Here is a 27,833-nt window from a genome sequence, read left to right as displayed (position 1 = left end):
ACACATCGGCAGCTTGAAAACAATTTTCGTCTTCTCAGCATCAAACTAATATACAGATAATTTTCCACCCGGAAATTATAGCATTAATTGATCTTGGACGTCCAATTTATGGTTTCGTAACTAATTTGAAAAAAAGTATGGTGTTATTTTAACTTGCAGGAAAAAATACGCGATTGTGATTATTATTTAATTAGCTTTAATTTTTCTTTACAATTATGTGCAATCGGCCAATTTAATTATAATTATTACAAATGACATTTATTTACTATAAAAAGTGAAAAACTTTTCCCGTAAACTCCCAGTAATTGGTAATAATAAAGTGGGGTAATACTTAAAACTATAGTTACGACTGTTTTTTTGCAAACTCTAGTTGTGAGTCATACTCTTTTTAGATATACATATGTATGTATCTATGTACAAACTGTTATGAAAAATTGTATATACAAATTGATATTACAAAAAGAGGCAAATCGGGAGAGAGAAAGTTATGTATTTATTCGCGACTTGTTTTTAAACGAAATGAAAATGTTCTACAATATTGCCGTTAATAGTAAATCCTAACAAATCGGTCAACAAGAATTTTATCTAAATTCACAGAAGTGCGTTAATATTATAGAAAAAATCTTAAATTCATCAAGGCCAAATTATTGATTTTATTATTATATCCACTTTACAACAACAATTTACAAACAAGACAAGTACTACTAAAACGCGTTTTTTCATCGCGATCATGATAATGAGACTGTATTACTACTAGCAAGAGAATGGAATTGTAACTGCTGTTTTACTGGTAGTTTTAATCGATAAAATATTGTCGATAAACATTTCGTTAGCCTATTGTAGTAGAGGATTGTTTTAATGAAAAAATAACAAAAATGTTTTAAAAGTTTGAGTAATCATCTAAATGAGTAAAAATTTGAAATTTTGTATGAAGTATAATACAATTAAGAATATGAATAATTTGCCATTTTATAAAGCACCATTTCTAAAAGAATAATTAATCTAAGTGCCAAACTTACTTGCAGGTCGATGGCAAGCAACAATATGATATAAAACATAATGAAAACGACCAATGTGATAGATAATTCCAATTAGCATTACCCGCTCGATACTCTGAGCGTGTGACTCCCTCAATAGGTTTAAAATTGGATCACAAGAGTAATGAGTTTTCATAAAAAAAAAAAAATGTAGGTTCGATAAATGAGTATTGGAAATAAATTTGAGTATTATGGATGATAGTAGCGCAGAAGAATCTACTATAGGAGCAATACTTGATCTTAACCAACATAACCGAATGGAGGGTACGGAGGTGGATAATAGTTCGGGAATGCTCCTTGATTTTGAACTGGAAGGGTTGCAGTTATCAACTGAGTGACTTCAGTTGGAACAACTGAAGTGGAGAATATTGTGGTATATGCGGTCCTAGCTCCAAATGTTAATTTTAATACTTTGCTGCTTGTTGCAGTAACCAATGTGTTAAGAATCGAAGTGGATGTGATTAGTTGCTGTTGGGGTAGTTGCAAGAGAGGATTATAAAAGGGATTAATAGAATATGGATATTGTGACATGGGGAGCACTGGCAATGTTGAAACTTCGGTAATATATTCCGTCTTCTCGACTACGCCAACGGATTTCGACAATGTTCTCAACACACTGTCTGTTCCTCTAACAAGTGGTACTACGTATGATTCCCAAATAGTTTCAAGCTTAATAACAGGACGCGTGGATGTAATTAGGTTGTTACTGGGATTAAGTGGATTTAAAACGGAAATTTCAGGAATATTTATTTTTTTCTGATTGAATGTTAGGAATAATGTTTGTTGAATTTCCCTTTGATTCCAATTTAACTTTTCCCTCAAACTGCCCTCCATTGCCTTCATCACCAAACTCGAGATCCAAGTTTAATTCAGAACCAGCCTCATCTAAAATAGCAGCGAAATCTTTAAAGTTCTTTGCTGGAATAAAATTGTCTCTAAATGGCGAAATTGTCTGCGTAACGGTTACTAAACTAGTATAATCAAAAGTTTGCACTAGTGTTATTTGTACAGTCTCATTCTTCTTTTCAAAGATAATTGGCAAGATTTGAGTTCGCAATTTGGTTTGTGTAACTGAAAATGAATCGGTTATTGTCTCTAATTCCGGGGTCTCTAGGCTGTCAGTAATATAAATGGGTTTTAAAGTCGATATGCTTCCATCCAGTGATGGTTCATTCATCGCCATTGTGGATTCCAAAATATTTTCGGACAAGGGGCCATCGTCCTTGGAATACTCCTCAATTTGATCGGTTTTCAATGTTTTCTCTATAGTTGATGTTATTGTCAAAAACCTGGTCTTCTTCACAAGTCCAGCCTGAAAATACAAATATAATTGAAATTAGGTAATAGATATAATCTTAAAAATCCTCTTGAATATTGATATACATGTTCCGGTATTTACCTGGAAAACAAATGGACTTTTTATGGTTGCGATTTCATAGTAAGTGTCAACAAAATTGCTGGGTGTTGATATCTCCACATTTAATGTACGCACAAAGTTTTTAGGTTTCAATTCATCATTATCAGCAACAACAGAATTTTGCGAGCCGACCGCTTCCAAATCTCTACCTAGATTATTCAGTTTTTGTGTGGCAAATTTATCGTCCGTCTCTAAAATAGCTTCATTTATGCTATCGGCGCTTGTAGCATTTTTACTATTGTTTGTGCTGTTGGATGTTTTCCTTATATTAACTTTGGGTTTTGGAGCCGATTTATACTGCCAGCGACCAGGCCGCCTATTTAGTTTTAAAGTGTTTTGCCCAAGATTTGCAAAGTTTTCCTCTGAGGGTGGAGATGGAAGAGATGGTAAGGATGGTTGATTGGTTTTTGTTCTAAAAGATCGTCGCGAGCTTGTGTCAACAGCTGTTGCCGTGATTTGAATGCTTGAACTATGAGTATTTTTATGTCTCCTGCAAATAAACAGGGAATAGGAATTGAAAAAAGTTTGTTCAAATAAAAAAATCTATATACTATACCTCTTTCCCTTATTTCGTGACGATTTTCGCTTTTCACTTGGATCCCTATTGCTTTTACGACTACTTTTAGTGAATCCGTTCTGCTGTGGTGTCGATTCCACCGTCCTACTTGATTGAGGAGTTATCGTTTTTAAAACGCGTGATGACGACTGCGAACGGTTTTTGTTTCTTTTTTCTGAACTGCTCACTGATTGAGGAGATTGCGCATATTTGATTGAGGATTTTGCGCTGATTGCACTGATTTTACTGACGCTTTCGCTCTTCTTATTTGAGTACAATCCAGAGGAAAGATTGTGAGTGTTGTCCCGTTTTGACGGATAGATTCGTTGTCTATCGCCATCTGATCGGGATTTTAAGTTCACCAAACGGAAAGTTTCCTCTACAAACTCTTCAGGTTGACGAGATAGTAAGGCATATTCTGGATAGTCCAATGTTTTAATTGGCGTGTTGGATAGACTTATTATATTATTGTTTTCAAATGAGGAAGTTGTTTCGGCTTCTTCTTTTGAACTGGTCGCGATAAGTGGCGTCGGTTTAATACCATCTTTACTAGGCTCATTCTGTTTCGTGTTCGGTCTGGTTTCAATAATACTTGTAGGCTTCGGTGTTGTTTTATGAATGGAAATCTCTGCAACGAACAATATTTGGAAATCAATGATAGGGAATAAGAATCGAAGTTGTTAATGACACCCTAAATAAACTAATATAACCTCAAATTCGATAGTGTTCCAATCTCTGAAGGATCCAAACTTACCTAATGGGGGAGCGCTTTGTGGAGAAAATACCATTACAGTATTTCCAATAGTTGTTGTGAAATCCAAAAATCCGTAAACGGTTTGTGTTATTTGCGTTTCCGTGCAGAACGCTAAAATTATAGGGATTTTTAAAGTTTAAAAAGGTTTTTATTTGAGAGTATTAAAACTAATGCGTATGACAATAAAGAACATACCACAATTTATAAGAAAAATTATACTCCAGTAACGTAACATGTTGAAAAGTGGGCGACCAAAGTTGAAAGAAAGTTACTTAATAGGAAACCCTTAATAGAAAAATTATTATTAATAAATACAAATAATCTTTATCCTTAAATATGTATAAAACTATCATTATCTCCAGACGATAAATTAAACTTAACGAAACCATCGGATTTGACTTCGATTATTATGTTTCTTTAGGCACTATTCTAGTTTGTTGAGTCCGTTTTCGTCTTATTTTTCTTTCATATCAAAGTTAATTTTAATTTTACCTTAAAAAATATGTGCGGTTCAAGAAACTTAATTCATACACAGGGACTTCGGATCATCCATGATCCTTTGGAGATTGATTAACTCCCAAAAACTTGGTGCAATTCTTTCGCAAACTCACTAAATGTTGTGTCTTGTCTGCAAACCAACTTCACTGCTACACTGTGATTATCCAGCAAAGCGAAAATCCATGGTAAATAAAAATAAACCACAATCGATACATTTTTGCTCGACTTGGGAATAAAATCGTACTGAAAAGTAAGAGTGCTCTGGCTGTCTGGGTATGTACAATGTGCCAAGGTCTACTTCATCTCTACGCATTCACATACGTATGTATATATGTATGTACGTATATATGATCATGCATACATCCGCACTGCTTGTATTGACATACACACGCTACGCAAGCAGTGCTCTTTGTACGACAGCACTTGAGGAGTTGGCCAGCGTGAATTACACACACACACACACATTTATGTATATAAATATATATAAATATTTGTATATTTTAAAAATTACATTAAAAGCGTCTTTTTCATCCAAATATTTGCAACAACATAATAGTTTTGCAATCAAAACCAGATCTCATTAAATCTAGCGCTGCAGACTATTCAGACACATGTATACAAGACAATTGTTTATGTGTATGCGTTGCTATGCTTGGATCATTTACACATGAGCACCTTTCCCCGCACTTACATACTGATGAATTTCTGTGTACGTTATGCATTAGATAGTTATTTATTATCATAATTAACATTTTTATTTTATATTTAATTTTATTTAGTCATCTTTAAATTAAGGCACTAATATAAGTTGAAATTTAGAAATTATTTGTAGAATATGGTGAATTTGAACTTCGAAATTAGTAAGTTTAAATAATTTTTTTTTTCTTTTGTACCTGTTTTTATGCACGAAAGGTTGAACGCATAGCTATGATGATTTAAAACACAAACTCAGGTTAAAACAAACAATAACAGATAAAACACCATCTACTATACATAGAAGTGGCCTAAAACTGGCTATGTTTTTTTTACCAAAGGTAATGCATTCAATGGACTCTTTCAGTTTGCGTCTTGTGCGCACACACACAGGTGTCAGCTCCTAAGCAGAAGAATGCAGTGATAGAGTTACATACATTTACATATGTGTACGGAGCGTGTATATGTATGGGTGTTTGGAAATGGGGGTTACTCAAGATACGAAAAAATTATTGGGGTACATTTTTTATGATATTTATTTACTTTTGTGGAGAATGTATAGTATTTAAACATATATAAGAAATTTATGCTTTTAATTTAGAAAAACTACCAAAAACATTGTTTTACATTTTTTTTTTAAATTAAAATAATTACAATTTAACTAACACCCTAATGCACAACTATTTTGTTATGAATACATAAATTAAAAGGGGTTTTGAAAATATGAGTTTTGAATGTCAAAGCATATACATATACATATAATACATTTCGATCAAAATCTTGACATTATGTCATTATGTACTTACGTATGTATATGTGTATATTGAACACTTGCTTATACCTTGTTTTTTATTGCGATTTACGGTTCCATGCGAAATTCGATAGTTTTTAAATAAGATCACGATTTTGCAGCTTTGTGTTATCGATATTTTTTTACATCTGAACTGCGAAAATATTTGATATCTTTAAAAAGTATTAAAATATTAAATTGCTAAAAACTATTGTAGTTTTATATCGTCGGAAGACTATTTTCGCAAAATTACCAATTTTGAAAGCAACTTTCTTTAATTTTTCGTGTCATTCTTCTTCATAGCTTCAATCGACTCCTAAAACAAGCTTTACTTGGTGCAAATACGTTCAGTAAGCGTTGAGCTCCCATGTATAACATAATATAGTTTCACGCAGTAGCAATAAAACTGTTTTACGAGAACAGGCTTGAAATTTTTTTTATTAATTCCGTCGACGACAATGAAATATACATATGTATATTATGTTCCCATGAATAGAAAAGTTAAAATGTAGTTAAATATATGCAAAAATATTTATTTTTTAATACAAAATATAAAACTTTAATATCTAATTAAATGGTTTTACACATAAAAATGTATTAATTTATTTTATACCATTCCAAATCGTCAGGTTTGTGGGAAGACGGTGTACTAATGATAGTTTGGGCATCATTAAAAATATTGCTGCAAATGTTATCGCCAATCTGAAATAAAAAAATATAAATTCAATGACATTAGCTTAAAACAAGCTACCCATTTTGAATAAAAGCAAAATATTGCGGTGTATTTTCAAAATATACCAAAATACAATAATACTAAAAAATATACCAAATGGTATATTTGTTATATCGATATAGTACCAGATTTAAAATATACCATAGACGGCATAATATACCAGATTGTCGGCCCAAGCAACTAAAACCCCTAGTAAGTAGGCGTTTTTGCCCACGCAAAAGTATTTCTTTAATAACTTCTACAATTTTTATCTGATCGCAACCAGAAATCACTATTACTATTGTTATTATTGTATACTCCAAAATTCGCAGCTCTAGCTTTAATATTACGCTTGTTATTTGATTTTTTTAATTTGCGGGGGCGGAAGGGGGCGTGGCAAAAATTGAAACAAACTTGATCTGCGTGCAAACATAACAAATGCTGTCGAAAAAAATTAGAGCTGTAACTCTTATAGTCTCTGAGATCCAGTGTTTCATACGGACGGACGGACATGGCTAGATCGTCTCGGCTGTTGACGCTGATCAAGAATATATATTCTTTGTTGGAGATGCCTCCTTCTACCTGTTACATACATTTCCAGCCGGCACAAAGTTATAATACCCTTCTACCCTATGGGTAGCGGGTATAAATATAAGCCTTATAGCCTCAATATCCTCGCTTTTGGACGGGTTATTTAAAAGTATTTAAATAGAAAAATTATGAAAATTGTGAATTTTAAACTTAAGTCTTGCCGATATCGATATATTATCGACTTAAAGCGAATAAAACAAATATTGTTTTACCTAATTGCAAGACAATTATAAAATCTATGATACAAAAAAATAATTTTGTCGCCGCAGCCGGCAGACGTTTTCATGTTTAATATGAGGGGTAGGTTAAAGCCTGATAAAAAAATAAATATTATAAATCTACAGTAATAATTAGGAATTACCTGGAGAGACGATACTAAATTATCGGGGCAGTCCAGTCCGCTAAGTCCAGTTTCTAAAAAATTAAACATAATAACAAAAATAAGGAAAATAAAACAATGTGAAATAATAAAACAAATAATTATTATACTTTAAAAATAAAAAAAAACAAAAACAATGATGATGACGAAGGCCGGTATCAATAGTTTGTAGTCAGTCATCATAAATCGATTCTTTTATATACGATTTGAAAATTATTCACCAAACTGTTTAAAATTATAGGTTGTAGCAGCTTCGGTACCAATTAAAGGGGTTCTTTGCAGGAATACAATTGGGACATGGTTAGGAAGCACAAGCTGGATTTTTTCCTTTTGAAGCCTTAAACTCTTTCTCAGAGGAAATTGTTAAAATTGGTAAACCCAATTAACATTTTGAGCATTAGGACAACGGGTTTTTGGAATCGTATAATTGTAAACACCAGCTCCGTTTTCTAACAATCGGAAAAGATTTTGACTATACTTACGAATTCTTGGATCGTTCCATGAAGTTGTTCTATCATTGTGATTAACAAAATATACGTCTCCAGACTCTGTAACAGCTTGCTCCCAACCTTCAGGTAAAGGGCCAATGTGGCTAGCAATAGTCGGTGCGCTAGTTTTTGTATTTTGTATTAAATCTGCTAAATAAATAAAATACCTCAAATCATTTCAAGTAATATTCAATGTTCTTTTTTAAGCGTAACTTCACTATCAGTCGTATCTAGCAAAAATATAATTTAAAAAATTAAATAAAGTTTTAAAAAGAATCTTGAACCCTAGCAGCAATTAAAATCTCACTGTAAATTTGTCCGAAAACCGATTCTTTCCTATACAAATGTAAAAGTTATTTATTGTATGCATGTATTTATGTATATCCAAGAAATTATTGTCAAGGGATCACCTATTATAGTCAATTTGTATATACTTATTTTCCTGGTTTATTCACGGCAATTATCATAAAAAATATACAAATTTGTTAATCATACTTACCATTTGGTTTAGTCCGCTCAGCAATTGCTCGTTGTTGTTGGCGAAACTGAATTCGCGGATCTTCCCATTGCGTAGTTTTTGTAGTATGGCTGGAAACATTATATTGATTATTAGTTAGTTTACTGAGGTTGGACCCACTACAAATTTTTCAGAAATATCTAAAGTCACTTTTCCAGAATGGTTCGAATAAAGAATGGATAAGAGTGAAGTTTTCATGGTTGTATAAAGTATATCACCCAAAATTCAAAATAAACTTGATCTACGTATAACAACAGAAAACTTATTATAAAATTTGGGGTGTAAAGCTCTTACAGATCCTAGAGATCAATGCTCTAACATGGACAGACGTACTGGATTAAATTTGATTTTTTATGTTGCTAATCAAAAATATAAATAATAGATTGGGTCGTTCCTTAGAGCGTACTCTGCTCCGCACAAATGCAATATACTCTATTCTTCTGTTTTTTAAGGGAACAGAACATAGAATGCAGAGCTTAATGATAAATAAAAAATAAATATTGTAGGATACTCACTTCAAATAGTAAATCTGGCCATCATTCGTTTTTGCTTGTTCCCATCCGGGTGGCAATGCACCCAATTGACTTTGCAATTGAATTGGACTGACAACATCATACGATCTTTGCTTTTTATGTATGGTTTGCGTTGAAATCGGATTCTCCTGTGCTTGTTGTTGTCCCATGCAAGTACTGATTACATCTAAGTCGATATTGTTTGCCGTGGCATTCGGGAAATCCACACTATTATCTGGATATGCAGGACCTGGACCTTGATTGCTGTTCGCGCTTGTCTCATTTCTAGGCCGAACGTTGTAGTTCTGCTGAAGAGATGCTGGGCTGCTGCGTGCTCGAAAGTGATGTATGGCTAGACGACTCTGCTGCGATGGCTGCGGTTGTTGATTTTGTGAGAGGAGGGGCGACTGCAATTCGGACTGCGCGACAGTCTTATTGATGTTGGTTTGCGAGCCATCGTATGTGGAATCAGCACTATTTGCTCTCGAATGCAAAGGAGCAGGTGGATTGAAAAACGAATTCGGTAGCTTGCGCATACGAAACGGGAGCTGCAATGGCAACCTTGCATCGCCTGGATTTAACACACTATCAAATAAGGCTTGCAAGTTGTCATCAGAATCTTGATTGACTCGAACAACAAGATTTGTTGAGAGTTTGGTGGGTGCCAACATATCTTCATCGTCGATATCTTTTTCGCTTATGCTGCTGCTTTTATTGCTTAATGACATCGTTAACGTATATGTATGTAAAATAAAACAAAACGTTTATGTATGCAAACGGCGGATTAAACAAAAACAAATTACAAAATCTTCCAAATATTTCATTTGTTTGTAAGTCCATCTAAGTCACTTCATTATTAAAGGCAATGTTTGTACTTTGAAAATTGCCTAATTTCTCGTTTCCATTTGTGTTATTTAGGACTTAAACAACATTTGTTATATATACATATATATATGTATATTATTCCATTCCGAACAGAACTGCCAACATAACACAACAAGTTATATTAAGGCTATCGTCCACCATTTTTTCCATTGTTTTTACTACAAATATCGATAAATATTTATCGTTATCAAACAAACATTTTTTGACGTTTTTTTTATCATATTATTTTGTTTGATTATATTTCTATAAACACAATATTTGTATTTTTAATAACGCAACACGTTTAAAATTGACGAAAGAAATGGTAAAAATTAAAAGAGAATTGTGATGATCAAAACTTGAATTTTCGATAAATAAAATGCATCCAAATGGTCGATAACCTATAAAAGCAACCTTATTACTCTCAATTTTATTAGGCGTTTTCTTCCAATTTGCATTAAATACATATGAATGTTTTGTAAAATAATGTATATTTCGACTATGTCAGAGCTTGCATGAATTTATATATATTTTTTTTTGGGTTTACAAATTGAATTTGAAACTAATTGGGCTGTTTAAGAAAATGCAACAGGTTTCCATTTTTTGTGTGAAACCCTCAAAATTTGAGGAAAATTAACACAACGTGAATTAAATTTATCGAAATTTCAAACACCACATGAAGAAAATTTTATCGAGATCTTACATGCATTTTTCAGATTTATTTGTAGCTTAGCAATACAAAGTTCCCCCATAAACAAAATGGCAAATTATTGGCTTCACTATCATATACATCGTATATTAAGTAAGGTCAGTTATTTTATAATTTTTATCTTTGTAATTACAGTTTTAAATATAAAGTATAAAATCAATGTCAATCAGATTTTAGTCGATTAGCAAATTCAATTTGCTGAATTTCTCTCCACTCCTTTTTGGGCTTCATTCGTTTGAGCTGGCCATCCCAAACCAAATCTACTAATCCTCCTTGCTTCGCAATCACTCCCTTAACGCGGTTCGCAAAGTCAATAGCTGATTCTCCTTCCTGCCTGTACATTGGTGGAAGATACCAAACATCACAGACAATTGCCCATGAGGTCATCATCATATAAAGGTACTGCATCATTGAGTACTTTGAACTGTTCCAAAAAGCATCGCCAAATCTTGGATCGTATCTGAAATTTATATCGGATGTTATCGTTCCTATTCTCGCCGTTCCACCATCTCTTGAACACCATGGCACTTACTTTATAGCTACGGGATATATTACGCCGCCTACTTCAAAGCTGCCTTTTTTAAACTGCATTACTGAAGTATTGTTAATGCAAGTGCCTTCCGGAAAAATAAGAATAGGCGGATTATTTGGATCTGACACATGCTGTTTCAGTCTTTCAGCTACGAGGTGGCGATCCTTCGCTTCTCCTCTTTCAAACCAAATGTGCGGTGACGCTCTTGCCAGCGCTCTTTGCAAGACACCAAGAAAGCCGCCGTGTCGTTGTCCGATCTAAAATATATGTCGCATTATTTAAATTTGTATGCATCGTTTGGTCATTCCACAAATAACATGCACAATATATTAACTATTTTAAGACACAAAGAAATTTACACAAACCATACTACGTTTTTACATTTAAGGATAATTGCGATATACATAGGTGGGCATCACCAGTTTCCAGTTGTAGGTTGTCCAAAATATCTATTTTATTCATTCCGCATTAAATTGGGTTCTGCCGAAAATAGCATGCCGTATGTATGTTATTATCTCGTATATCTTAAATATGGAGTGGATTTTTTCTACAAGTAAAATTGGTACCGTTGTCGAATATTTCGGGTACTGTTACACTTAATATCCTGATACCAATTAATTATAGCCTATACCAATATATAATTATCTAAAAAGGGGATAATAAACTTGTGACATTTGCTTTCTGTTGCTTGTGCCTTTATCTAAATATCGCAATTTTTTAGAACGGATATAGTTTTGCGCCACCCAGAAATTGTAACAAAGTAGGTAGAAATCAAAATTCTTGACAATGAATATATACAATATATATAACAGATCAATACTTATATATAGTTACCAAGCATAAAATAAATAATAACGAATAGTTTCCTCATATGTGTTATTTATTCAAAATTCACTGCAATTATTATTGTTATGTATCAATAGATGTAGTTATATTGAAGTGTACATCAATCACAAAGTTACACAAGGTTAAAATATGCTAATCAAATTTAATAAATTAACGAAAACCCAGATCGGTATATCAAGAGAAAATAATAATTGCAGTTGTTTTTTAGGAGTGGTTTTTATATGCAAAATTAAAAATCGATAGTCTATGCAAAATTACATATCGATACTTTTAATGATGCATTAAAATAGAAACGCGCAGCATTAAATATTTTTGAATAAGTAAACTACGATTATTTTTCAAAAATAAAAAACAGAAATACTACGAAAAATTAAAAAGGTATTAAAAACATGAAATGTGTTAATTTCCCAATACATCATATAAACCAATTCGATAATGCCATAAAGTTATAAGAGTGAAGAAAGGTTACCAAATTATTGTAAGTACATTTTTAAAGTGCATTTCCAATCGAATTTCGTAAATTGTCTTACCAAAGAATAGGTTGTGTCACACATCAGTACCAGTACATCGATTGGGCTGGTATGGTTTGCCACACAAATACCTGACGACGGGCGGTTATCTTCATTATGGTATGTGATAACAGCGGAAATGGCGCTGGACAAGACACCGAAACACTGACCAAGAACATAACTTACAACAGCACGCTTAAGCTTTCCATCCTTTAGATTTCCCACAGCAGCTGTACATAATGTTAACCACACTACCTAAGATTGCATAAAACAAAAGTCGTATTTTTGTAGGTATTCGACATAAGTTTAAATGTTCACAGGTGTATAGTTTAAAATTTATAATATTAATATTGGCAGTTGTCGATCGATACAAAATATATGTAAACAAATTAATTATATTTAGCATCAAAACCTGTAAGCAGTCAGTATAATAAACATTGTCAGAACAACATTTAAGGATCTCGTTGTGGTCATTAAACTATTTAACGTTAAGCAACTAGTCAATGAAAAGTCCGAAAACGGATAATTTAAAAATCAATCTAGAAATCTATTACAATCAAGAGTAAGAATTGACTTCTTCGTCGAAATAATTAAGATATTTAAAAAGAAAGAAGACAAAATAAATTTGTTAAACACCAATAAAGACTAGATTTTTTTTGAATTTCTTCAAATAAATACATTGTTAATTATACTTAATAAATTGATGTACGTCCTCAAAACTTTTAACGAATAACAGGAAACAAATATACATACATACACACCCAGAAGTGCCATAAAAATAAATGTGCGATTAAACCTTTAATTTCATTTCGAAAGCCAGCGACAGCAGGTTTAGAGCGAAATATCACGCTCAAAATTTTTTGGTGGTATGAGTCGTTGACAGGGGAATGAAATTGAGGGATTTTTAAGCGGGAACGATTTCTGTGGCCCCCTGATATGCTTGTACAATATTTTTTTTTTTAAATGAAATGGTGATCGAAATAAATAAACGTGTTTACAACGCGTTAATAACAATAAATATTTAAATTAAAAGCCTCATATTCACATTTTTTATAACATAATTGTACAAATCTAAATATACTAAATAAGTCATCTGGACTTACGGAGTTATTTATTTATTCTATTTCTGTTGTTGGGATTTGGTTAATGAGAGCAGTCTAGTCGATGCGAACCGACTCATATATATTACTATATTAAGCAATAACATGTTGTCCCTAATTTTAAGAATATTTTCCTATTTTTGTTTCTATTCGCTTAAATCTACCTATTCTAATTCCCCAATTCTTGCGATATCGACTCAACTTTCACAAGTTTATCATAACCGACCTTTTTAAACATATTTTAGGTAAAGGATATAAAAAATACGTGGTTAGGAAATTATCTTACCTGATTATGTTCCTTTCTTAATTTTTAAGAATCACAACTAAATGTTTCAAAAGAATACAAAAACAGGTTTTCAAATATACTATTAAAAAACCATAACGCAAGGACAAAAGACAGAAGCATAACACACATATAGATAGTATACATATAAAATTGAACAAAATGCTGATTTAATATAAAAGTGATATTATGAAGATGTGGAATACTATCTCAATTCGAAATTTAAATTCAAACTTGATATATTAATCAATGAATTAGTATTGAATTATCGAATGCCGTACATATGGAGTTGGGTATGGAATTTATAGTTAAATGTCTTTCTTCAATTTTATATGCAATCATTGAATTAAAAAATCGTCTTTCTCACCAAGGAAAATGTACAGTCTGTTGATAATATTGCCACATCCAATGGGGTGGTATGATTTGCTACACAAAACCCAGAAGTTGTGGGCTTATACTGCTTATTGTGAAATATTACAAGGGATGACAAGGAACTGGATATAAGGCGAAATGTAATTTTAAATGACAAATCCGCTAAGGAGAGCCGCAAAAATCGGAAAGGTATTAATGCCACAAACGCGTTGGCAACAACTGCAAATACAACCTAAAAACCAAAGTAAAATATAATTAGAGAAATATTGTAAAGAAACGCGGCTCCATAAAATCAAATCAAATAAAAAATAAGTTAAAAAAATGTTTTCTAAAAAATGTTTGCCTAGTTTTGTTTCGTTCTTAAAATATTACTATGTTCTAATCACAAAATTCATTTTACCTATTTATTAAAGATTAATCATATCTATATAGTCTATTTTCTAAGAAAATCATTAAAAATAAATTAATAGATTTACGATGTGCAAGAAGATCTACTTTAATTTTGAGAATTCAGTTGTTCAGCAATGTTATAAATTTTAAATAGGGATTAGCCAAATTGATAAAATAAGTTTGAAGTTAAGAATACTCGATACTCTGCACCAAGCTCAATACACAAAATCACATGCATATTAAAAAAACAAAGCTTAAAAATTGTAATAAATAAAAATGATAAAAGTTCAGTCGTAAGGTCTCATAATAAACGGTTTGTGATTTGTGCTAGTAGGAAAATGCCTCAATCAAAGATTTGATTAATTTGCTTACGCGCAACAATCTTACAGACGGGTGGATAAATTAATTTACGGACAGACAAGAGTCAAGTCGACTTTTAACATTACACGTCTTGTGATATCAAGGACTGTTATGTAAAAAACGGATGTCATTTTATGAGCTTCATTCGAGGTTTCGCTAAGCAACAACAATCGAATGATGGCCAATTATAGACACATGTGTTATTGAATTGTAGTGTCGTATTCTTTCTGATAAGAGGAACGATCAAAACTTGTACTTATGTTCAAAAGGTTGGGAAATGTTGTTATCTGACTTAATCACTCTTTCGTCACACAGTTGGTAGCAACAGCCAAATATGTTATCTAGTTACTACAACTGTTAATTATAATAACAAAAATAATTATACTGCTACCCATACCCTACATACTTACACCAATGAAGCAAACTAATACGCGAAGAGGCATCAATATCGTATAGCGTATAGCGAATCCAATAACCCATATCATAGTTATTTTCCAAGATATGAATTCGTAATGACGATTTGTACGTGTTAACATGTTCCAGCTCTTAAGCTCCTCGGCTTCGAATCGTGATGTTACATCATCCTCGATAATGGCTTCCACGCCCGATTTTACATAATCCAAGCAATTTTCAAAATCAAAGCAGATCTCCTCCTGTAAGTGCACAATATATAAGTCAGTATTTAATAATTCATATTATTTTCATATATAAATCACCTTTTTGGTGCCATTGGTTTTATCATGCGCTGACTCTTGAGCCTCGGGAAGAAGAACGACATCTCGAGTGATCAACACTGATCCGTTTGTAGCTTCATTTGACTCCTTTGCATTGCTACCATCAACTTGTTCTACGCCCGGTGTTTGATCAACATTGATTTTGTCTTTGGCAATCGCTTGATTCACTTTTGACGCCGATTCGATGCTGACTCGACCATACTAAAAGCAAGCAATTTATAATTATAGTTACTAACAAGTTCTTGCGTTCACGCACCTGTGTCTACAGAGATTATTTATAATAATAAATTTTACTTATTTCGAAACGAATTTTGTATATTGTTTGAATTTAAAATCCATTTGAATACTTTCTATATCAATATTAATGGAATGGGCAATATATATGCTTTACAAATTACTGGATTTGAAACAAGCTATATTTATGAACTTTGCATTTATCAATGCTTTAGAACAGAGCATACGAATTGCTAAGTTAGATATATTTATAAAAATAAAAATATCTATATATATAAGTAGCTATAGATCTCGATAGACACACATGGAGCCACCACGCTCGTTTTTACTAAAATAATTTAATTTATTTACCTCAAATATCCTTAAAAGTATATTTACGTATGCCTTTCGAACACCGACCGATTTGTTAATGGCAGATAACAAAACCAAAAATGAAACAAATCCCGCAAACGGAATCCAACAAATATTAATTATTCCATAGAACATTCTATATAAATAATTTGAATATTGATAGAGAAATAAAATCACATTTGACTCGTACGATATAATTAAGCGAAAATAACTACAAACTGATAAATGTAAATAGCACTGGGTTTAAATTTATCGAAAAATCGATTAATATTTGAAATTATCGGGCCCAAGCGCTTTGTAATTTAATGTTGACTTTGGAATATGGAATCAGAACACATTTCATTTTTATGCAGCTATAGTGTGAATATATTTGGTTTATCACGGACTAATTATTATTTAACGTATTACAGAAAAAAAAAGAAAGAAATAAAAATAAAAATATAACCCAAATAATTTAAATTCTTTTAAATTATGTATTAATTGCGAAAGTGGTATGGAACAAAGAGAGAACATGTTTATCGATCGGCCTACGATAATTGAGCTCATATTTAACAGCCAGCTCAATTTTGGAAATTGTAAGAATTATTAATCTATGAAGTACGGAATAGTTAAAATATATAAAATATCGTCAATTTCAAATCAAATTATTAAAATTCAATTTTGCTCAAAATACAATTTTTTACCGAAAAAGCCATACGACAATATTTTTAAATGTTCTTTTATTTAATTGATTCTTAATTATTCACTGCTACATACTTTGTAATATTTTTAAAACTAAAAGACCAGCAATCTCGCTACTACATTTACGGAAGCACAATATCGGCAGTGGGGTTTTGAGAGCTCTATACTCTCTACGATGTGTGGTATGATTTCGGTATGCTATAAGACCGACGCTTCCAAGTGAATTTTGTTTTTATATCGGAGATCGAATGAAAAGCATGCGCAACAAATTGAAACTGTTTGTTTTGTTCAACAGTAAACAATGATGTGGTACATATAAATGTCCTTACAAAATAACCATTCACAAAAGTTTATACAGGCTCACCAAGTGTATATAAATTTTCAGAGTGTTTTACATGATGTGTTTTATTAGGATTCTTTTCACATTGATTGAAACTATTTGTTTTTTTTCAGAGAGTTTCAGAGCAGGGAAACCTATTATATGACATAATAAATTTCATTACATGTAATATTTAATTGGAGCCATTTGACGATTTTGTTGAACAATTCCCTCCAAGAATGTACATTGATTTGTTTGCATCCCTCTCACTGCCATAAATCTTCCCAGCTTTTTTAGCCATCGATCCTAAAAGATCCTGTGACATTTTGTGTGCCGATCTCAATGACAACGACCACTCCTTTAAGCCGATTTCATCCTGTTACACAATATAATAATTTTAGTAATTTCACAAGCTACTAAAAAAAGAAGTATTACCGAGTTTGTCAAAATTATCCTTCCATCGCGACTGCCGTCATTGACACGTATTTGAATGCATTGCTCATTTTTGTATTGAATAAAGTCAGATGAAATATCCTCTACTTGGTCCAAGAATATAAGTTCCGGCTTGTTATTTCCACTTTCAGAATAAAGTTCCAAGCTAAAATATGAAAAATTTAAGCATTAAATTAAAAAACAAAGAAACGGCAAACAAAATTGATTGAAACTGTAACTTATAGGAGCTTAATGTTAACGAATAGCATACCGATTTGGATACAACTTAGCATATTTAGTTTGCCATAATGATGCAAACGATCCTCCCAACTTTTTTATATAACCATGCAGTATACAATCTGATTCTTTTTCATCGGCATCAAAGTGCTGTTTTTGTTTAGATTTTTTCTTTTGCTCGATTTTATCGGTTTCCATGTTGATTGTTTCGAATACTGTTTCAGATACTTCTTGCTGCCACCTGAAGAGAAGATTTAAATTTAATGTACGTCTACAGAATTTAAATTGTTTTAACTAATCAATAAATTAGGTAGAATTTGATAATAGCAGCATTGTCCATCTTTACGTTACGTTAGCTCACCTTTCGGAGATTGTTAATGAAAAATGTTTATAGAGATCCTGGTCACTGTCGTTTAATTTAATGCCCTTGGTATCTTCCTCATCAAAAGATCCAATATCAAAGGCATCGGCGGCATTGACCTCGCCACGAGGTGGTACTAAAGGTGGAGTATATTTTTGAATATAAACTTGATGCCAATCAATTCCCGAAAAGAAATTGTGCATTTTGACTTCATCAGCACTGCAAATATTCAACATTAATAAGAATTTCAAATAAAAGATATACTACGAAACATACCCGTTTCCCATGCAGCCAAGTCGCTTGGGTACATCTCTTTGCAGAAGCATGTCCAATAAGTTCCGTAGCTCCACAGAAAAGGTATCTGGAAGTTCGACATTCTGCGACACAAACAAAAGTTTTTTTTTATTTCTATACAATTTATTGTAACATTTTGTTAATTTATGTTAAATGGCAAATTATTGAAATGACTCACCTATTAAGTGTCAACAAAAAATTGGTAATTATCGTACGATTATGAACGCAAGTGTGAGTTTGTATGATTTGATTTCATCGCGCAAGAGCTTCTTGGCAACGGCATGTATGTGTCGAGAGATTTCAGTAGGTGAATTATTTTAAATAAAACTTTTACTTGAAATGTTTATTTTTCAAACAGTGGATACGTTTAACCAAGTTACTCAAAATAATTATTTTCGAACAGCAATTATTCCAATCTAAAAATTAACTATCTAACACAAGTGCTGCAGAATTGAAACAAACTCGCTTGAAAAATGGACATGAATTTCGAAAGAAAACCTAATCAGCCTTAAAAAGATTTTTTTCTCAAAGTCCATGACACTGTCAGTTATTGTCTTAATGATAAGCTAATGCATGTTACTTTATATCTGATCAGTTGTGTGAGTATAAAAAGATTCTATGTGGATTGATTGAAATTTGTTGTCATACTAAAATTAAATATACAAAAAGGTATGTAATGTTGTTTGTTTAAAGTGGGATGTGTAATGAATATTAAAGGTAAATATATGTACAACAGAAAAAGTTGAAATTTTGATTGGATTATAGAATTATAGTAGCATACCATAGTTAATGTCATTCTGTCGATCTCATGTTTATCTTTAGTCTTATGCTGTCGGAATGGTGAATGCCCTTTGAGTAGTTTGTAGAGCATGCAACCGAAACTGAACCAATCGGCACATGAATCATAAGATGTTCCCTTCGATAATACTTCAGGTGACATATATCCATGAGTGCCCACAGAAGCGTGGGGTTTTTTTCTGGAATAGTCACATGCTAATCCTAAATCAGATATTCGAATATGTCCATTTTCATCAAGCAAAATGTTAGCAGGCTTCAGATCGCGATAAACAATACAGCGCTTATGCATATGTTCCAAACCCAAAATGACCTAATGGAAAAATCAATTTAAATAATTGGGCCTATATGTACAATTTAAACCTATATTACCTCAGCTGCATAGAATTTCATTTCATCTTCGTTGAAAACTCCATGTTGTGATAGATGATAATGCAAGTCTCCGCCATTCATTAAATCCAATATAAAACACAATTTATCCGGGGTATGAAACGCATATGTCATGCACACAATGAACGGGCAATCAATCTAAAAAAATCTTTTATAATGAAAATCCAATTTGACTTTGAATTAATCAACATACTCCTGTGCTAACTGCTTGCAGCATATTGCGTTCATTTAATGCCAGCATTTCGCCCTGTTTCATCTTAATGCGCTTTTTATCCAAGCATTTCATTGCGTACATTTTTCCTGTATCAGCTTTTCGGCAACCGTAGACCTCTCCAAATCCTCCACGTCCTATTATTCTATGTACGCTAAAGTCATTCATTGATAACTGCGAATAATTTGATGGTTAATAGCTAAAGTAATAATTTACTAAATAGTTGGGCGTACCTGTATATTGAGCTCCAGATTCTTCCATTGGCAAAATCTCGTAAATTTGTCACTGCAAAATAAACAGATTAAAATTTAAAGCGTCTTGAAACTAGAGGTTAATGATCTACTAACCTTTCTAAAAACTTTTTAAACGGTTTGCCTTTAAGTTGGCCAAAGATTTCCTCCATATATGGCTGTAAAAGAAAACAGATCAAACAAATACATTTTTTATTTAGTATTTAACTTGCACATATGAATAAACTTTATTTTTAGTTTACTATTTTTGATACTTTCAAAGCTCATGTTAAATGGTCTGGATTCCAAATGATGTCAGATTCTATATTAATTCAGTACTACTATCAAAAGCGATATTAAAATATTAAGCTTAAATCTAAAAATTCTTTATTTTAAAAGATGAAGAATCTATCAGGTATGCTGATGACTGATTAAAAATGTATTTATTCTGTTAGACTTCTACTTAACTTTCGCCTAATATATATACAAGTATATGGTATAATAATTTGTAATATTATTAGAATAGTTTAAATAAATTTGCTTACTTCAAATAAATTCACAGGAACTTCATTTTTTAATAAATACTTTTGGACATTAGCGACAGCATCTTTCGAGTATTCCTAAAAATCAATTTGTTTAATAAATATGTATATTTAATTAATAATTTAATGAATATTCTTACATAAGTGTGTGACAGCATTTCCTCCATTATGAAATTGTCATAAATTTCTCTTGCCAACTTCTTGCGCTCTTCGTAACACTCCGTTTTTTCAAAATTTTTTATCTTAAAAAAAATATTGAGTTTATAAAAAAAAAAACATTAAAAAATATATATTTTTATAGTAATACCTGTTCATAGAATTTTAGCTGTTGAATTGGTTCTTCGGAGTCGTTTTCGCAGAAATCCTTAAACAACAAATAACCTTTAAAACAAATTATGAGTTAGAATGGGCATTTAAAATCTATGGATTGCTAAATACCTATAATTTGATTAAAAATGTTGTGAAAGCTGAGTTCGTTTTCCTTTTCCAGGTATTTATACATAACACTTCTGACACTGTAAAGAAAATATATGAAAAACATTTAATGCGTTTAAAGCGAATGCCAGAAGAATAACAAGAACCAATGAGCAGTATAATCTGTTTTTTTTTTTTAATTAGTTGTTAGGTTTGCCTAGTCTTCTTGTGGTACATATAATCTTATTTATTTATTTTTTGTTATGTTTGTTCCTAACATGATATTGTTCGTCTGCTTAGTGAAATGGGAGTTACACTTTAGATTTATGTCGTTAACAAGGTCGCTTCAACTAGTGCCCCGAGAGTATTGTGTTATTATTGTCTCTAGACGCGACCTAATTGTTTCACACAGCCAAGATTCAAGACGAATTTTAGCCCCAAATTTAGATGATAAACTTTTAGTTCGTACGTTAGAGAAACGACACATTATTGCAGATTTGAGTCCACACTCGTTTTCTAGGTATATATTTTTATATGTTTTGAAAATAGTTCTGTCAATTAGGCTGGACATGCATGTCTATACATAATATGAATAATACCATTAACAAAAGAACAATTAATTATACACCAATTAAACAAAATATATGCTTTTATTTATTTATATAGTCATAGGAGTGTTTAATATTTATATCCCTACAATAAATCATCATTATCAATTATTTCCACATACATTTGTGGTCCAAGATTGTGGTAAACAATATAAGGGCATTCTCTCTGATTAAGAACTTCCAACCACAGTAAAATTGTACGAAATACCTATAAATACATTTTGCACAGACTAATACAATAAAAATCATAGAACTTCTAGCAATTCATTTGTGGTGGTAATGTTTATAGATACGTATGTATCTAAATCCAAAGTATGCACAGTATTTGTATGTATATATACATATCTACATATATCAGCCTCTTTTATATTTGAGTGTATAACGGTACATACTGGTGTGTAGATACATGCATATATGTATGTAGGTGTACCCCCTGGATAAATGTTTTCGAAAATATTTGCATGCATGTTGATTGCAGAGTCTCTTTCTAATCCTTAACAAGGTCTATAGACCAACAGACACATGCACATAAATACAATGGGTATAGTTTTTGTATGAGTCTGCATACACTTTTGGAACTGTATACTGTATTTATGTACATACCCACATGCAAGTAAAACACTTTCATATACATACATATTCACAAGAATATGATTCAAATGTGTGTACCTGGGATCTGGTAATATTAACTTCTTGCTGGCTCTTGCGGCTGGTGTACACTTCGACTTTTCCATAGCCATCAAGTAGCTGACATCAGCTAGAACAGCCTCCAAATCTGCCATTTCGTTTAACGGTGTAGTATGTACAATATGTGTTATGTTTACGTTTTCTTCACCAATTTTTCTTATCACTTGACTCCAGCAAGTTGATACGATTAAATGGCACACACACGACGAGGTACGCGATTTTCAAAGCATTAACATTTACGCAGTTTTTAATTATTTGTTGAGGCGCTGCGAGAAAAAATTAAATCAAAAAACCTATGTCCATACGTATGTATATAGGTTTATGTATGTATGTCTGAAGATTACTATGATATATATTGTTTTGAACGCGACTTCTTTGCAAATACCGTTCACACATGCGTATGAATGTAAGGTACTTTTGCGTTACTTTTATTTTTACCTATAAGAAAATAATGAAACTCCTGCGAATGCAGTAGTTTTAGCTTTAGAATTGGATACTTTTTATTTAATTCTATCCAATTTTTTTATATGCCATTAGCCATATAGTTTAGCAACATTTCATTCAATGAATCATAATGTCAATAAATGATTAATTTTAAAAAGAGCACTTCCCTGTGTTTCTGGTAATTGTTAGAGGTAGAGAGACATCGATTTAACATCGATAAATTAATTGTTCTTTCGATGTATCTAAATCTCTAGTGTTTACTGACAAATACATATATGTACATGTATGTTCAGTTTGCGATTTCGTCCTTGTTTAGTGTAGTCGTTAATAATGGTAAATTGACAATTTGTAATATTTAAAAATATATTATATAGTTTTATTTGTATTTTGAGCACCCATCTGTAATATTTGACTTTTAATGACTTTGTAAAATCAAATCAAAAAGTTTACAAAATATAGTATTTGTATTTGTGTACCTAACAATAGTTTTTACTTTTACGTATACAAATGTATTTATTAATATGAAATAAATTGTAATTTAAAAAATCATATTTGTTTTATTTTGTTACATTTACTTTCGCTAGAATCACGTACACATTTGGATATTTCTCAAGTAGCATTACGTTTGAATTTAATTGCAGTTCCGCTTGCTACCATGTAGCTCCATAAAGATTCTACTTATAATGCTGTCCGTCAACATTTTCTGGCTAGTCAGGGTTTATCCACCAGCACATAACACGAATGCAGGACAAAGTGTTCCACAATTAAAGGCTGAAGCTATGCCAGGTTGTCCACAGAATCTGGAGGTTGTCAATAAACCATTGCCTTTGCCAAAATACAGTTTTGAGGGTGCTTTGCCAGTGAAAAATAATAACACAATCTCATTGACGTTTGATAATATTGACTTACGATATGGACGGTGGGACAGCCAGCAAATGTACAAAATAAAGGATTTCGCTGTTGTCGGAGATCAATATGCTGAATCATCTGAAGCCAGTTTGATATGTCTGGCTACCCAGAGCTCTGTAGAACGATTATATTCGCTGCCTCAGGTTGCTGAAAATTGGCGTGGTCCTTTATCAGTTGCCTTATTCTCCGCTGGTAATGAAGAATATATTGTTTTACGATATTTTGTGACATATTTGCGTTTGTGCTTTCCAAATGTGAAGGCGAATACCACATTTCATATCTTAGTACCACGGGAATTTGACAATTTACCAACAGTTCAAATGGATACAGTGAATATTAAAAATAAATACAATTGTCAATATCCAGAGCGAACCTTAAAGGCTCTGTTAAAGTTTCGTACGGCCAAGACTTTAGAGTGGCGACAAAAAAATACATATCCCCAGAATCATATGCGGAATGTGGCTCGCAAAGGATGTCAATCGAAATATGTTTTTCTAACAGATGTCGATATCATTCCCAGCATCAACAGTGTTGTGCAACTAAACCATTTCTTCAAGACCGCGCGTTGCGAGGGAAGTTGTGCGTATGTGATTCCCACATTTGAAATTGATGTTCGTGCTACATTTCCGCGCACCAAAGATACGCTCATAGCATTAATTAAAAAAGGGCTCGCCAGGCCATTCCACGAAAAAGTTTTCATTTACAATCAATATGCGACAAATTTTACAAGGTAAGGGCTATTTTTAATTGTTTGGTTTCACATGTCTTTATCCAAATTCTATTTGTTTTCGATCTTATGCATAGATGGCTTTTATCAAAACGAAATGAGACTGCAGTCAGCGTTAGTCATACGGTTACGAACTTTGAATTTTTATATGAGCCTTTTTACATCGCCATAGATAAAGTGCCAGTTCACGATGAACGATTTACTGGTTATGGATTTACAAGAAATTCCCAAGTAAGTAATATAATTTGTGGTATGAAATTTATATTTAAATAAAATCGAATTCTCATTTTATTTAGGTATATGAAATGTACGTGGCTGGATACAAATTTCTGGTGCTATCGCCAGTTTTCACCTGCCACTGGGGTCTGCAAAGAAAGCAAGCGCGGCCCGCTTGGCGAGAACAGCAAAATAACGCGAATCGAAAGAAATTTGATGTGTTTAAAAGTGAAATATTTGCACGTTATAAAAATGATCCACATTTGTAAATAAACTTTTTATCTTATTCAACTACTAGCAATAATGGTAGTCACATTTTCTTTTCAAATGTTGTGAAAAAATGTAGTCAGAAAGGATATATTTATTTTTCTCTTCACCTATAAAAATATGAACATCAGTCTTCCACAAAAAAATCATCTGACATCATAAAGAAAACAACATTTCATTCGCATCGTAGATAATGTCAATATATATTTAATAAACTCTCGTGTAATATATAAACGTTTTTATAAATTGTATGATATGCAAATAGTAATTATTTATATTTGTATGCATATAAATAACATGCTTATATATAAAAATATTGTGGGTGTGATTGGATATGTTGCTGCTGAAATTGTGGAATTGCAACACTCGGAAGCAAATTGTAAAAGTTTCGGATATAGGTTATTCCAAAACATCACTCGATGATTATTCGAAAGATATTCCGAGTTAAAATTCTCATCGATAAGGAGGACAGAATATTTAGGCGGCTCAACCGTATTCCACTTAATGTAGACATTGGATTTTGTTGGATTCGATGTTTTAGCGAAATTCGCCCACAGAGTCATGACAATATCTGCGATTTTCTTATCCGTTGATTTCCACTCGACGATATTGTTCATATATGGTATACCCCAAACGAAAATCTGGTCAAAATATTTTGGTACGCCAACCCAACTTGGAAGATCCACGATTAACGATGGCGATCGAAACTTAAAGTTATAAGTGTAAATGGTCTGATGTTTACTCAATATATCGATGAACATTTGGATTGGAGTTATGTAGAATTTTTCAGTATGTGCATTGATTACATTTGTGTTTACTGTTAGTTTTTCGTCACTAGTTTGTCCGGAATACATAAAAGCGATCGCATCCGCAATGAGTGGGAAGTTCATGCACCATTCATTGCTACCCGTTGTTTTCTGTATATCACCCATGGCCATATCATTAAAGAAGTTGGAGAGATCATCGGCCGTCAACTCAGAAGATATATAGTCCTTAAATATGGTTAGTACTTCCTCCATATCGGTAATGCCAATAATTACGGGTACATTATGAAATGCACCATTTCTAAAAAGTATTTCTGGTTGATTTTCGATAAAAGGATACGATGTGTTACTTAAGCCGTAATCAACAATTGGACCCCAATTCACAAGTGGCAGATTTTCGGTAATAATCTTTGGATCAACGCGTCGCAAGCATTGTACTAGCATTGACGTTGGTCGACGAGCACATCCAAAAATGATTGCTATCCTATCCAAATCAGCGTTGTATTCATGTGGCATTCGCACATAGGTTAAAGGATTTCCAGACATTATAATCACTTTATGAAATGCACCCTTCGACCATTCCCCCGATGTCATATGCAATGCTGCACTTATTGCACCCGCATCGTGGCCCATCAAGGTGATGCGATTCTCGTCACCCCCAAAATAATTAATATTCTTTTTCACCCAGTAGAGTGCAGCTGATTGGTCCATTAATCCATAATTACCCTGCGCTTCGCCGTCATCGGTCGAAAAAAATCCAAAAATATTGAGACGATACGAAAAGGTAACCACAATCACTTTTTGCTTGAAAACCATTTGGAAGGGCTCGATGTCGTAAGGACTGCCAGCTGAGAAATTTCCGGAATGGATCCATACAATCACTGCATATCCGTCAACTTCAGGTAGTCCTGCAAAAAAATATTTTCAAATAAAATATATACATTAAAAGCTATTGTGTTGTGTCTGTACTTGTTGGTCTTCAAGTCGTATACTTAATAAGGAAGCCTATTTGCTCTCTATAGTGATATTACAAACTATATTCTTTTTATGCCATTGAATCTGTTTATAATAACTAAGAGCAACTATTACATTTAATTTATGTTAGCAATTTTTGTAATAAGTTAATTTGTTGTTAATTCTTGTTCGTATACAAACAGTCGTATACTTAATTAGTTGTATTTACCGTTTATGTAGTTTTAGAAATGCAAAAGCTATAACCATAAAGCAACCACATTACAAAAATTGAATTCTTTTAATTTTTCATAGTTATAAATTTTGTCAGATGTTTAATAGGAAACGAAATTATATATGTTTTGAAAAAGTATCCCACATCTTTAATCGAGGCGGCAATGAAGGGTGCAAGATTCACATTGAATTTCTTATCGAGGACATCTTTCTTCATTTCGAATATTTATAAATTTATTTTAAGTTTTTGTAACATCTTCTTCAAAGTAAACATATCAAAATATAACGCGGGCGAAGCTAAGGGAATTTTTAATTATTAAAATCTATTTTTTTAGGATTATTTTAAAAATCTCTACCTTAAATTTTAAGTATAACAAATGCTTTAGGTTAACAAATACTTTATAATCGATTTAAATTTGAGATATTGTAATAATTTTCTTTAATTATGAGTTAAAATCACTCACCGTCAGGTACAAATACATTTAAGTTTAAGCAATTTTCGTCGTATTTCCTTTCGCTAGCTTCACTTGACATGCCCCCCGAAATGATTTCCAAAACCTTATCCAATTGTGGGCTCTCTGATGCCGCTTGGGGTGCTTGCCAACAACTTGGAGCGAAAGATGTTGCGTTAAAGATGCCCTTCCATGGTGGCAGCTCCACATCGGGAGGTGAGAATCTTGCTGCGTGTGCATACCGTATACCCAAATATGCTTTAATGTTTTGAGTACGGAACATTTTAAGATAGGTGCCCGATATAAATCCATTTCCGGGTATGTGAATGAAGGGTGCATCCACGCTGCTAACAACGACGTAGAGTAAATTTAAATGAAAGTAAGTTAATAAAACAAAAAATAAATTCGTTGACCACATTTTGAATTTGAACTTGTGTGTA

General features: G+C 32.4%; 6 protein-coding genes across 16 annotated transcripts; 1 reads left to right on the top strand and 5 right to left on the bottom strand.

Moving 5' to 3' along the window:
• Nucleotides 1-188: 188 nt before the first annotated feature.
• Nucleotides 189-5,346, bottom strand: LOC132793333 (probable serine/threonine-protein kinase nek3). 2 transcript variants are annotated; one of them, XM_060803182.1, is made up of 7 exons: nucleotides 5,156-5,346; nucleotides 3,960-4,049; nucleotides 3,765-3,875; nucleotides 3,011-3,638; nucleotides 2,437-2,944; nucleotides 1,820-2,349; nucleotides 189-1,770 (listed from the first exon to the last, which is right to left on the bottom strand). In XM_060803182.1, the coding sequence occupies exons 2-7, from the start codon at nucleotides 3,997-3,999 to the stop codon at nucleotides 1,278-1,280; spliced, it is 2,310 nt and encodes a 769-aa protein (XP_060659165.1). In that variant the 5' UTR covers nucleotides 4,000-4,049; nucleotides 5,156-5,346; the 3' UTR covers nucleotides 189-1,277. The 2 variants fall into 2 exon arrangements, with proteins under 2 accessions (XP_060659165.1, XP_060659164.1); XM_060803181.1 differs by lacking the exon at nucleotides 5,156-5,346 and adding an exon at nucleotides 4,257-4,339 and having other exon boundaries at nucleotides 1,677-2,349.
• Nucleotides 4,363-25,187, top strand: LOC132793335 (beta-1,4-glucuronyltransferase 1). Of its 2 annotated transcripts, none has more exons than XM_060803184.1 (4): nucleotides 4,363-4,447; nucleotides 23,515-24,512; nucleotides 24,587-24,740; nucleotides 24,806-25,187. In XM_060803184.1, exons 1-4 carry the CDS (start codon nucleotides 4,379-4,381, stop codon nucleotides 24,992-24,994), a joined length of 1,410 nt encoding a protein of 469 aa, XP_060659167.1. In that variant the 5' UTR covers nucleotides 4,363-4,378; the 3' UTR covers nucleotides 24,995-25,187. The 2 variants fall into 2 exon arrangements, with proteins under 2 accessions (XP_060659167.1, XP_060659168.1); XM_060803185.1 differs by lacking the exon at nucleotides 4,363-4,447 and adding an exon at nucleotides 23,122-23,206 and having other exon boundaries at nucleotides 24,806-25,183.
• Nucleotides 6,263-9,973, bottom strand: LOC132793337 (transcriptional coactivator yorkie). 3 transcript variants are annotated; one of them, XM_060803193.1, is made up of 5 exons: nucleotides 8,948-9,972; nucleotides 8,415-8,503; nucleotides 7,910-8,062; nucleotides 7,410-7,462; nucleotides 6,263-6,447 (listed from the first exon to the last, which is right to left on the bottom strand). In XM_060803193.1, exons 1-5 carry the CDS (start codon nucleotides 9,670-9,672, stop codon nucleotides 6,343-6,345), a joined length of 1,125 nt encoding a protein of 374 aa, XP_060659176.1. In that variant the 5' UTR covers nucleotides 9,673-9,972; the 3' UTR covers nucleotides 6,263-6,342. The 3 variants fall into 3 exon arrangements, with proteins under 3 accessions (XP_060659176.1, XP_060659175.1, XP_060659177.1); XM_060803192.1 differs by having other exon boundaries at nucleotides 7,910-8,065; nucleotides 8,948-9,969; XM_060803194.1 differs by lacking the exon at nucleotides 7,910-8,062 and having other exon boundaries at nucleotides 8,948-9,973.
• LOC132793336 (glycerol-3-phosphate acyltransferase 3) lies at nucleotides 10,576-16,450 on the bottom strand. 5 transcript variants are annotated; one of them, XM_060803191.1, is made up of 7 exons: nucleotides 16,229-16,448; nucleotides 15,626-15,844; nucleotides 15,320-15,562; nucleotides 14,155-14,391; nucleotides 12,426-12,659; nucleotides 11,050-11,306; nucleotides 10,576-10,977 (listed from the first exon to the last, which is right to left on the bottom strand). In XM_060803191.1, the coding sequence occupies exons 1-7, from the start codon at nucleotides 16,361-16,363 to the stop codon at nucleotides 10,680-10,682; spliced, it is 1,623 nt and encodes a 540-aa protein (XP_060659174.1). In that variant the 5' UTR covers nucleotides 16,364-16,448; the 3' UTR covers nucleotides 10,576-10,679. The 5 variants fall into 5 exon arrangements, with proteins under 5 accessions (XP_060659174.1, XP_060659169.1, XP_060659170.1 ...); XM_060803186.1 differs by lacking the exon at nucleotides 12,426-12,659 and having other exon boundaries at nucleotides 16,229-16,446; XM_060803187.1 differs by lacking the exon at nucleotides 14,155-14,391 and having other exon boundaries at nucleotides 16,229-16,445.
• LOC132793332 (G protein-coupled receptor kinase 1) lies at nucleotides 17,321-22,779 on the bottom strand. Of its 3 annotated transcripts, XM_060803177.1 has the most exons (15): nucleotides 22,412-22,772; nucleotides 21,159-21,235; nucleotides 21,028-21,101; nucleotides 20,861-20,962; nucleotides 20,724-20,798; nucleotides 20,296-20,357; nucleotides 20,182-20,233; nucleotides 19,931-20,122; nucleotides 19,720-19,875; nucleotides 19,334-19,660; nucleotides 18,535-18,635; nucleotides 18,259-18,477; nucleotides 17,932-18,138; nucleotides 17,664-17,826; nucleotides 17,321-17,604 (listed from the first exon to the last, which is right to left on the bottom strand). In XM_060803177.1, exons 1-15 carry the CDS (start codon nucleotides 22,522-22,524, stop codon nucleotides 17,422-17,424), a joined length of 2,103 nt encoding a protein of 700 aa, XP_060659160.1. In that variant the 5' UTR covers nucleotides 22,525-22,772; the 3' UTR covers nucleotides 17,321-17,421. The 3 variants fall into 3 exon arrangements, with proteins under 3 accessions (XP_060659160.1, XP_060659163.1, XP_060659161.1); XM_060803180.1 differs by lacking the exons at nucleotides 17,321-17,604; nucleotides 17,664-17,826; nucleotides 17,932-18,138; nucleotides 18,259-18,477 and adding an exon at nucleotides 18,731-18,818 and having other exon boundaries at nucleotides 18,547-18,635; nucleotides 22,412-22,779; XM_060803178.1 differs by lacking the exons at nucleotides 17,321-17,604; nucleotides 17,664-17,826; nucleotides 17,932-18,138; nucleotides 18,259-18,477; nucleotides 18,535-18,635 and adding an exon at nucleotides 18,839-19,199 and having other exon boundaries at nucleotides 22,412-22,779.
• Nucleotides 25,179-27,833, bottom strand: LOC132793334 (carboxylesterase 5A). The gene is made up of 2 exons (XM_060803183.1): nucleotides 27,406-27,833; nucleotides 25,179-26,664 (listed from the first exon to the last, which is right to left on the bottom strand). Exons 1-2 carry the CDS (start codon nucleotides 27,809-27,811, stop codon nucleotides 25,265-25,267), a joined length of 1,806 nt encoding a protein of 601 aa, XP_060659166.1. The 5' UTR covers nucleotides 27,812-27,833; the 3' UTR covers nucleotides 25,179-25,264.

Source organism: Drosophila nasuta, chromosome 3 (assembly GCF_023558535.2).
Source record: "Drosophila nasuta strain 15112-1781.00 chromosome 3, ASM2355853v1, whole genome shotgun sequence".
Lineage (NCBI taxonomy): Eukaryota > Metazoa > Arthropoda > Insecta > Diptera > Drosophilidae > Drosophila > Drosophila nasuta.
The sequence above is the reverse complement of the archived record's forward strand: the minus strand, read 5'-3'. Positions and strand labels throughout refer to the sequence as shown.